The 12,179-nt window shown below is 43.4% G+C and overlaps 1 protein-coding gene across 1 annotated transcript in view; it reads left to right on the forward strand.

Annotated features, from left to right (window-relative positions):
* Positions 1–12,179, forward strand: part of gucy2g (guanylate cyclase 2g) — a 179,683-nt gene that overhangs the window by 157,509 nt on the left and 9,995 nt on the right. The window contains exons 19-21 of the mRNA XM_045223798.1: positions 1,042–1,140; positions 1,506–1,597; positions 7,106–7,213. Coding sequence (XP_045079733.1) covers positions 1,042–1,140; positions 1,506–1,597; positions 7,106–7,213 — 299 coding nt within the window. The remainder of the gene's footprint in view (positions 1–1,041; positions 1,141–1,505; positions 1,598–7,105; positions 7,214–12,179) is intronic.

Genomic DNA, 12,179 nt, shown 5'->3' on the forward strand with positions numbered 1-12,179 from the left:
TTACCCTCCTGCTCCTGACATTTACCTAAACATTCAAAAGTGAGGTTACAAGTTTATAAACTTTCAAGCAGAATTCGTTTCCCATTGTTCCTCAACTGTAGTGTATGATATTCCATTGTCTAGCTCTGAATCTCTACTTTTATCCAATGTAAAAAATACTATTTCAAATGTTCCTACATAAGACTGAATCGAGCCGGTCGGTCACAAATGCCAATGTCTACAGTTACCTGTTGTTAGCAAGGTAGCTAACTAACGTGAGCTATGCACATCTTCATCTGACATGCTACATCACATTACACGTTAGCTTGATGTATTTAGCTAGCTACAGTATTATTCCCCTTGCATCTGTGGTATCATAGCTAGCTAGCCTGGCTCGCTAGCATTGTCAAATAATGTTGTATAATCAAAAGTAGCTACTAGCTAGCTAGTACCAGCTATCTACTTAGCTAACATACTCACCAACACCAGTGGTTTGACAGTTGACAGGCAGCAGAAGGGACCGTGTCGGATGTAATCCATTCCTGGCCATCTGGCAATATTGTTGAAATGCATTGGAAGTTTGCACCAAGTTTATGGAAGACCATTTTCACTCCAATTTGCCGAGCGAAATGTGCGTGCGTGGCACCCATATGCAGACTTGACAACAAATGTCCACATGGCAGCTGGGGGTGGACCACAACGTGTTGTCTCTGGGCAATCGGGCATCATTGGCAAAAGTGGGCATGCAAGTAATCCATACCCAACCCGCCAGTAAGTTGTGACAAACTCACTTACAAAAATCTGTTTTGGACGAGAATGACTTTATGACCAAAATCATCCTATTTACACTTTGTAGTCCATTTTGACACTATAATTGATGTTTCGGACTCATATCAATGCCACATAGGCTGTTTAAAACCAGAGAAGTTGGTTCTAAGGGGCAGTTGACCTTTAACTTGGACTGTTGCAGGAATCACACATTGATGTCAATGGGACATTTGTGCACAAAATCTGCAAGTTACAGATGTGTTTGTGTGTGTGTGTGTGTGTGTGTGTGCGTAGGTCCAGTGGTTGCTGGAGTGGTGGGCACCACCATGCCTCGCTACTGCCTGTTTGGGGACACAGTGAACACTGCTTCCAGGATGGAGAGCAACAGCCTGCGTGAGTTCCATACACCTGCTCCTGAAACCGAATGGACCGCTATTGATATCAATTCAAATTATACTACATCATCTTAACCACATTATATGAAGTTACATTTTGGTGGCTCTGGACTACGTTCAAATTCATAGTTGCCCAACAGGGATCGATAAAGTTGTATCAAATTGAATTGAATAGAATAGAATTTCCTCAACCATGGTTTGTGTGTGTGTATAGCATTGTTTCATCCCAACTCCACTTAGCTGTAGCTCCAGTTAATACGATTGTGCATTCCCCAATCCCATACATTGGTAATGATCTTGTTGTATTAGGTACATTACAATAGGTTTTCCCTCCTATTGATTTGTTTTGTAAATATTCCACAGCCCTGAAGATCCACATATCCCAGAGCACAGCTGAGATCCTCACTCAGATAGGATCCTTTGAGCTGGAGGAGAGAGGAGACATTGAGATAAAGGTGAACATTTGACCGTTCTGTTATGTCTCGTGGGTTTCATAACCACACTTTATAACATTTAAATAATGATGAGAAGGGAGACAGGAATTAGTTCAACCATTTATCTGAACGTGCTCATCTCAACACATATTACCATGATGCTCTGTTTATACAACTATGGTAAGTATAGAGGTGCAAATGGTACAACCCTAATACACAACAACTGTAGGGAGAATCTGTTCTACAAGTCCAAGTGTCTAGGTTCCTGCCTCTCGTAGGGTAATGGTGGTCAACCTGACTCTCAACAACAATGTCACACACTTGTGTGGGTGCGGCTGCGTCAGTGTCCTGAGAACGTGACTGTGAGCTCCTAGATATTCAACCAATGACTGGAAGAATGCACATTTGTGCATTTGTGAACTCCCAGTCCGTAGTCATTCAATCTCTGTAAGATTGAATCCAAGTTCTGGAGATGATCCTTTTCATCCTCTCCAGTCACGAGGATGTCATCCAGGTATAATTGTACTCCTGGCAATCCACTCAAGATCTGGTTCATCGCCCTCTGGAACAACACTAGCACACTTGTGATTCCAAACGGTAGACGACAGTACCTGAAGAGCCTCTTGTGTGTTACGATGGTCAGCAGCTCCTTTGACTTTTCATCCACGTGCATCTGCAAGTAGGCTTGGCTGAGGTCGATTTTGCTGAACGTTTGACCCCCAGCTAAACCTGCGAAAAGGTTGTTGATGTGTTGTTGCAGATACTGCTCAGCAGACAACACAGGGTTAACCCACACATCCAGGCTCTGCTGTAGCCGGCTGCAACCGGGAGACCAATGGGGTGGCGCACAATTGGCCCAGCGTCGTCCAGGGTAGGGGAGGGAATGGCCGGCAGGGAGGTAGCTCAGTTGGTAGAGCATGGCGTTTGCAACGCCAGGGTTGTGGGTTCGATTCCCACGGGGGGCCAGTATGAAAAATAAAAAAAGAATAATGTATGCACTAACTGTAAGTCGCTCTGGATAAGAGTGTGTGCTAAATAATGTAAAATGTAAATGTAACTGTGACTTTAAAGTCTCCACATATCCTGATTCTACCATCCTTCTTAAGGACTGGTATGATGGGTGTCGCCCATTCACTCACGCTGACTGGCATCGACTTTTGGTCTGATAGCATAAACTTTGCTTTCAGAAACTTTGGTTTACTGTCTGGCTTAATGCTAAGGTTCACTGTAATATATTTCATGCTACGCACTGGCTGCCCCTCTAGCAAGGGAGAGACAGTAGCCGTGCGGCCCCCCAGCAACAGTCAGTATATTCAGTGTGACTTCCTTGTCTGATGAGTCACTCACCTTAGTTTTCTCCTGATCAATAGCGTGAACATGTCTCTTTTTCTTTCGTTGGAATGTCTCTTTTTTGTTTTCAATCTGTGATGTTTTCTCTGAGCCCTTTTTGTGGCCCTTTTTACAACAGGCTCGGCAATCCATGTCCTTACACCAGCATGTAGACGCCAGATGTCCCGCTTTTGTCACGCCCTGGCTCTGGGGACAATGTTATGTTGAGCCAGGGTGTGTAATTCTAGGTTTGATTTTTCTATGTTGGTCTGAGTGACTCCCAATCAGAGGCAACGAGTGTCAGCTGGGTGTCTCTGATTGGGAGCCATATTTAACTGTCTGTCTTTCACGTTGTGTTTGTGGTTTCTTGTTCGTGTTGGTGTGTGTTTAACCATAGACGTCACGTTTTTCGTTTGTTGTTTTTGATCGTGTGATCATTTAATAAATATAATATGTTCACCCGCAACGCTGCGCCTTGGTCTCTCCATGACGATCGTGACAGAAGAAACCACCTAAACCAGACCAAGCAGCGTGTCCAGGAGCCATCGCTGGCAGATCTCCGTGGCAGCCTCGACTGGGTCAAGCCTAGTGAGGAGCAGAGAGGGTGGACTTGGGACCAGTTGAGGAGGAGCTTCGACTGGGTCAAGCCCATTGAGGAGCTGAATGGCGAGAGTTGGAGACAGAGGAGCGAGAGTTGGGCGAGAACGATGGAGGCCTGGCCTACGGGGGAGGAGAGACCCCCAGAAAATTTTTAGGGGGGGGCTCACGACGTCGGGGCAGCAGGAGGCCGCGATAGAGCGGTCCAGCGGGTTGGCAGAGGAGGCCGCCAGGTTACGGGAGTCACTGGTCACCAGGGGGAAGGAGGTTGTAGAGGCACGGCGAGAGGTACTGGCGTGTGTTGCCAGTCCGGTCCGGCCTGTTCCTGATCCTCAAGTAGGGCCAGTGGTGTGTGTTCCCAGTACGGTCCGGCCTGTTCCTGCCACTCCCACCAAGTCAGTGGTGCGTTTCGTCAGCCCGGCGCGGCCCGTTCCTGCTCCCCGCCCCAAGTCGGTGGTGCGCGTCGTCAGCCCGGTCTGGCCCATTCCTGCTCCCCGCACCAAGTCAGTGGTGCGCGTCGTCAGCCCGGTTCGGCCCATTCCTGCTCCCCGCACCAAGTCAGTGGTGCGCGTCGTCAGCCCGGTCCGGTCCATTCCTGCTCCCCGCACCAAGTCAGTGGTGTGCGTTGTCAGCCCGGTCCGGCCCATTCCTGCTCCCCGCACCAAGTCAGTGGTGCGCGTCGTCAGCCCGGTCCGGCCCATTCCTGCTCCCCGCACCAAGTCAGGGGTGCGCTTCGTCAGCCCGGTCCGGTCCATTCCTGCTCCCCGCACCAAGGGAGTGGTGCGCTTCGTCAGCCCGGCTCGGCCCGTTCCTGCTCCCCGCACCAAGTCAGTGGTGTGCTTCGTCAGCCCAGTCCGGCCTGTCCCTGCTCCACGCACCAAGCCTAAGTTGTGCGTTGTCAGCCTGGTAAGGCCCGTTCCTCCTCCACGCACCAAGCCAGGGCGACTCCTCCACGCACGTCGTCAGTCCAGCACAACCCGTGCCTGGGTCATGTCCGGAGCCGGATCCGCCGCCTAGGCGGAGTGCCCACCCGGTCCCTCCCCTGTGGGATTTAGTTGGCGCGGTCGGAGTCCGCGCCTTTAGGGGGGGGTACTGTCACGCCCTGGCTCTGGGGACAATGTTATGTTGAGCCAGGGTGTGTAATTCTAGGTTTGATTTTTCTATGTTGGTCTGAGTGACTCCCAATCAGAGGCAACGAGTGTCAGCTGGGTGTCTCTGATTGGGAGCCATATTTAACTGTCTGTCTTTCACGTTGTGTTTGTGGTTTCTTGTTCGTGTTGGTGTGTGTTTAACCATAGACGTCACGTTTTTCGTTTGTTGTTTTTGATCGTGTGATCATTTAATAAATATAATATGTTCACCCGCAACGCTGCGCCTTGGTCTCTCCATGACGATCGTGACAGCTTTGCCACAGCAGAAGCATGTACCTTGATTTCCCTGCCTCTGATTTTCTGTTGCAAATCTATGCACTTTTCCTAATGAACTCAACTGCTGAGCCTCTTTAGCAGCTAGTTCCCTGGACACACTGACTTCAATAGCCTTTGCCAAGGTCAGGTTACTTTCAATCAATAGTCTCTTTTGTGTAGCTTCACTCCGTATCCCACATAGTAGTCTGTCTCTAATGGTGTCATTTAGAACATAATTAAACTCACAGTGCTCTGATAGGTTTAGGTTCCACAGAAGAAATCAGGAAGAGGGAGAATCAGTGACAATGTTTGCTGCTGCATTAAATAAACCTTCAGCAATAACTAGTGGTTTTGGTGAAAAGTGTCCTTTTACCATTTCCACAATATCCCCATACGTCTTATTACCTGGCCTGTCTGGCTGTAGCAGGCTGCATAGTAAATGAAATTGGCCCCATTACACAAAGAAAAATTGGCACAATTTTGTCCTCATCCGTAGCTAGGTTCCCATCCAATTGGCGACAGATTTTCACGCAAATATTCTAGAATCTGCATAAAGAAAATATGTGCATTTTCCCACCAGTGGTACTGTATGTTTCTACCAAATGGACTTGTTGCAGATAAAAATCAGTACGTGATGACGTAGTCTACACAACATTAATTGTTTTGTTTAAGTTTTCATGTACCGAATAAAAATCTAAAGTTTTCAACTCTACCGATAGTTTTGTCACAAAACACGTTGCGCTAAGTAGCAAATGTGCCTACTCTGGTCTTGGCACCTGCGCTCTAACAGCTTGCATATACAGTGCGGGTAGGTTGTGCGGGTTGTGTGGTTTACATGATGAGATTATTATGGAGAAGAGCGAGAATATTTTTATTTGTCAAATGGCAGTCAAGCATCGATCATCATGTCACCAGAACAAGACCATCGACATTTATTGGAAAGCAGCATCAAGCTCATTATCTTGCACTTTCACCTGTGAAGTTCATCATATAATTTATTTCATCTGTAGCCTAATAAACTGCATGGTTTCCTGAGTCGTAGTGGGAGGACCACACACCATATCATCGCGAGACTCCAAATTGACTTCGATATGATGGTTATTATGTCAATATTTGCACAAAGGCATTTCCACCGACAGTTCCCGCATAATTAATTTTACAGACACAAAAAGATCCCACCATGTCAAACAAACTAATTATCTGCCGGCATTTATAAAATTACACCGAAACATCACAGCTGTCATGACTTTTTTGTAATATGATATGACTTTACTCGCATAAAAACTGTGGATGGAAATGTGGTTAGTGTCATTTGCAAGAACAACATATTTAAACCGTTCTGCATATGAGTTCCACTGCTCAATATTTTCATCAAACTGTCCAATGTAACCAACAATTCCAGCCATTTTTATTTTCTCAATGTGCACCTGATTGTCCCTCACTTCAATATTGTCCTCAACCACGGCAATATTTTCCTCACTGACGTGATCTTCATTCACTTCACTCACTGACATTTTAGCCTCAAGTTCCTTCATTTAGCAGTTTTTATTTCCAAAGTTCGTCTTCACAGTTGAATAAATGTCCTTTCCTTTACTAACTGTATATTCCTCCTTTTTTAAACACATTGTTTTCCCGCTCCGACGTCCTTCTTGAATCCTTTTCTGCTGTCCATGATGACGCAAACTCTCTTTCTAGGTATCTCGGTTATGCACTTGTCTCTGCTAGCAATACACTGTGCTAACATTAGTTTAGACTGTACCACAGAAAATAACAGTTTTAAACTTGTAAAACCCACTTCTTCCAGACAGAATAGTTACCATAGGTTCAGACTTACTCTTCGCCAATCTATTGTTGTGTCTCGTGGGTTTCATAACCAGGTCTTTATAACAATTCAATAATGATAATGTGTTCATCTCAACACATATTACCCATGATGCTCTGCGTATACAACTACGGTAAGTATGGAGGTACAAATGGTACAACCAACGCAAATATTAGCTTGTGGTTGTTGACATAAGTTGGCATAAGTATAATGAATGCTTATATGACTTATGGATTTATTATAAATGTGTTATTAATAATAATAATAATAATAATAATGTTATGTCCTGATGTAGGTACCCCTCAAATATAATGTTACCTCAATGTAATTTGTGTGAGTGACACAAACTCTGTGTGTATCCATCCATGCCATAAGGGAAAGGGCAGTCAGAAGACCTTCTGGCTGTTGGATAAAGAAGGCTTCAAACCTCCTCTACCAGTCCAAACCTCTCCCCCAGCTTCATGTCTCCAACCACTAATTGAGGTACTTACAAGTTCATTCCTCTGCTTGCTTTTCAACAGAACCCATGCCTATGCGGGGCTCTAAAGTGCGACCAATTTATTTGGCACCTGAAGTTTTAATTTGGGACCGCCGTGTGACCAAAGAAAATCCAACACTTCGCTGTACCATTGTTACCCGAGCACAGATTCGTTAGCATCATACATGCACCATTAATACAATGAAAACTGCTTGTTTCTAACCCAAACAGTTAATAAGATGTATCTACATTTTAGCTTTTTATAATTAACACATGTATTTACAGAGTTACATATTAGTTTCTAGGACACAACATGTGCTTCAGAAGTAGCTAGAATTCATAGAGGCCATATCTTTATTTTCTGGTGCTCCTAAATGTTAGGTTGTGCTCCTAACTTTTAAAGTTGGGAGCACTAGTGCTACCATTTTATTTAATTTTTGAGCCCTGTGCCTATGTGTAGCTGATGTCTAATGGTTAAGATATTGGTTTTCCGAGTGGGAGACTGGGGTTCAGATCCCATCCACGACATATGTTTCTCTTAGAGCCCGATTCAGACTTGAGATAAATGGACTTAAGTCATTAACCCTTTGACTTATACGAGCACACAGATGTGATCATTCTCCAATGGTCCCTGCAGCATAAGCTCAAATTGGTGTGATTAGAATGTCTAGTTACGGTTGACGCAACAGTCAGCATTTGAGGTGACCACACTGTTTTTTTCACAGACATTTCGCACAAACAAAGTCTTCACAACTTTATGTCCTCAAAGTGAGCTATTTATTTTGGGATGCAGATGTTCAGACAGTCACAGAAGTAGCAACAGCATAACACAATTCTCATCCAAATCAGAAAATGTAGGCTACATTAATCCTAGCACTAACTGAGGAAAGAGTGAGCTAACACAAGCAGTCATATTTAGCTAACTCTCGGCTGACAGAAACCATAATATGAATTAGCTAATAGCAATTACTATTTACAATTTACCACATGACGGGTGAGCTCACCAGTGATCTAAATAATTTAGTAAAACACTTTCTAAAAGTCAAAAGTAATCCGACAGTGGGTGGAGTTATGATACTGATGATTTGTCGCCACAGATGGTTTGTTTACGTCTCTTCCATTATGGCTAGATGGAGAGCTAGGCCTACAACAGCTCTATCTAGTGGGACAACAGTTGTTGACTGTAGCATTGTAGCTAACTGTAGCATTGTAGCTAAGCCTAACCCTAACCCTTTTCCTAACCTTAATCTCGTTCTCTTAACCTCCTACATTAATTCACCTAACCTGCCACAATTTCTATCCTAACCTACCACGTTAATTATCCTAACCTGCTATGTAAACAAACCATCTGTGGAGGCAAATCATCAGTATCACCACACCGGCATCCAATCACATCAACCCTGATACTCATTTGGAGCCATTCAGTGTTGTTGTTGATGTATGTAGCAAGTGGGATAAGCTGTAGCATTAGCAATGTCATTCAAAAGGAGACAACTCACAAATGCAGATTCTGACAGTGACAGTGAGGAGCTGCCCCCCAACCTTGTGACCATTGAGAACCCTGAATCTGAGGACCCCTTGCCCAGAGACAAAGACCCTCTAAAGATGCTGGTGGTGATGGAGGCTGGCCAACAGTGGGTGAAGTACAGGAGGTCTGCGGTAGCTGGAAGGCAGCCAGCCATTTCACCCCTCCTGGTTCTGCTGTTGGCTTTGATGAGTCCCAGTCTAGAGTGCAAAGCCCCTTGCCATCTCCCTCTGAGGCGGAGTGCTTCAAGCTGTTTCTGACAGAGGAGCTGGCGGGAGACATAGTGGAGGAGACCAATCACTATGCCTTGGAGCTACAGGAGAAGAGAGAGCCACAGTGAAGGTGGACCACCTGACAGCAGGGAAAGATCAAACCAGACTGTGTGCTTGACTTTAATTGTAAACTGGGGGCAGTGGATAAGGTGGACATGATGAACAGCTTTGTGGCATGCGCTTTGAAAACCACCAAGTGGTATAAGAACATATTTTTACATCTGATCGACACTGCTGTCCTCAACAGCCACATAGTTCACTGCCAGCTAACAAGTGAGATGATTACTGAACAAGGTTTTTTGTAATTGGACATACAGTTCACATACAAATCAAATACAGTTCCATTATGCAATTACACTGAGTATACTGTCGTATCGAGTGAGTGGTGGCAATTATTGCTGATAAACAAAGGAGTCCGCTCATACTGAATCCTTGATCATAAGTTTATTCAGATCCCAAGCTTCAGCATAAGTGACAGGTGACATGACACCCGGAGAGCGACGCCTCAGAATGGCCACTCTGCCCTTTCTGTAGTCTAGCCCCTATTTATAAACAATGCAAAAAGATGCTCCCTCTTCTGGCCAATCACCAGTCTCCCCTGTCTACAACACACTTCCTGTCTGTTGTATGTGGCGTTACACTAAAACATTCCCTCTTGATACTAAAATCAACATTCTTTCAGTTCCACTTAAAAAACATTTAACACCATGATAATCTCAATACACTACATTCCCCCCTTTCGAGACAAACTAAAAGTCTCGAAAACAAACAGAATAGGATTATGACAAGTAACAATTTATCTTATTGAGTATCTTTAACATTAAACCAAAAACATTCTCCTCTAGAGTGTAAATACCTTTCTATGAAATATGAACAACTGTTTATGAAGTGTGAATACATTACTATGACATATGAACAAATCTTTATGGAGTGTAAGAGCGAAAAACTGTCCGGCAACCTTCCATCCATCAATCAAGACAGTAAAATTCTCTCACGGTCCCTCTGCCCCAGGCAACCACCTTCGGTACTCCAGATAAACTCATAACCCATGTAAATGCATTTGAAACTATGATGCAATTAAATACACATGTAAGCCCCTGCAAACAAAATCCTATCCAAAAACATCCACTCTAAGGCTGGTCAACCCATTGGACCCTAAAGTGGAGCTCTCCCTGCCTAAATTCCCTGTCCCTAAACATCACCGAAATAAACAAAAACATCTAAGATCCTCACATGTATTCAATAACATCAACCATCATTCTACAAAAATTAATACCTAAGAATATGACACAATTATGTATTACACATCAAATATTTCATTGCAGACACTGGAATGTAGTGCACTACACTTCATCTCCCCGTAGTCTCCTCTTCCAATGGACTGTTGATGATGGAATCGGCCACACCCTCCTTGTTTCATCTCCTCCAGTCATATTGTCCCTTCATATTGTCCCTATTTGAGTATTTCAATCTCCATATGTTCCCCCAAATGCTTCTGAAAGAAAAGGAAAGACCAAACAGTATCTTTTGCAAAACAACACTTTCAAATTAAACATCAATATCAACTAAGAATATAAAAATGATATATAAATGATGTATGAATCACATTAACCTCTTCCCCCCTTGATTCATAAAATCATACCAACATCACCCTAATATTGAAAAAATATATATATATTTGAAAAATCATCAAATAATCAAAAATGATATTTATCCATTCAGTTCCACTGGTCCATCTTCATCCAGATCAGGGACAGTCAACACCGGCATCTGAGTGTTGTCTCCAGGCATCACTCTCCAACCTATCTCAATATCATAGCTTTCTCAAAGGTCAGTAACAAATTACAAACATCACACACAGTGTTATCAAAGCTGCCATTAAATGTAACCCATCACTGCCCCTACTGGCCTACCTGATCTTGCAACCAAGTCTTCTCAGATCTCCCAAACGCATCCCTTATATTCTTCAATGCATATATAACCCTATTGATAATATCTGAACTATCTGGACTCAAAGTATAACTAACCTTATGTTACACCATACCATGGAAAAAGTCCCCCCTTCTCCCTTAGATTTATCCTTCAATGATAGGCTTGAAGACTATGACATGTAGCCATGTCTCTTTTCATCCAATTTCAAATATAGCTTCAGATTTCTGTGTCCGGTGCTACCCCTCTTATAATGGTAGAAACCTCATATGGAAGCTTCAACGTTGACATGTAACAAAATCCTATCCATCCATAGGGTAAGAATATATACGCTTTATCACCACAAACCCTCCAAATATCTCTAAAATTCCCCATAGTCACATTGTCAGGCAAAAGCTAATCTTTTAACCATCAAAGTCCTGCTGTTCTTACTACCTGGTACATAAAAAGTAACATATTTCTCATTACTACCCTTAAGGTCATGCATATAACATCACAATCTGATATTCCCATAAACATACCCCTTACCTCATATGTTTTATTAGAACCAAACAACTTTTAGCCCTCAATGGTTACACCTCAAATGCTTCAGGGTTTGCTGTTACCTGATTTTACTTTCCATCTAACAAATGCACCCAAGTTAATTCACTTAACCCAATAACACCTAACCCTAGGCTTAAACAAATGTTTTGACAATGACATTATTTTATCTGTTACTGACTGTTGCTGATACCACAGTCATGACAAAGCATAAAATTGACACATACTTGATAGAGGTCGAACATCCGTCTCTAAAATGTTTGGTGCTGGAATTCTCAACAGACATGTACCCTCAAGATTCCTCAATGCTGCTGGAAACTGCCCATCTATCTCTAATTTTCACAACAGAAGAATCAAACCACTCCCTTTAGTTTCTCTCTCCCCTAACGAGCGGTACTGATCAGATACCTCTCCTTGTCTGTCATTAAAATCAAAGACCCCATCCTGTACCTCCATGATGAATCTATATTCTCTCTACTACTATCTGTTCTCCTATTTTAATCCTATTCGTCTTGCTACCCCCTTTAATTTCAGAAAAGTTGTTGTCGGTGTCATACTTCCTACATTTGCTATTGCCATCGTATCATTAATCCCTTCCAAAGTTACCATTAAAGTAGTTGATTTAGTTGATGTATTAACACTCTTCACTACCGATATCCTATGTGTATTATTCACTGTTGGAGTGACTACTGTAATCTACTCCTC

The sequence above is a fragment of the Coregonus clupeaformis genome, chromosome 1, assembly GCF_020615455.1.
Source record: "Coregonus clupeaformis isolate EN_2021a chromosome 1, ASM2061545v1, whole genome shotgun sequence".
NCBI classification, from domain to species: Eukaryota; Metazoa; Chordata; class Actinopteri; order Salmoniformes; family Salmonidae; genus Coregonus; species Coregonus clupeaformis.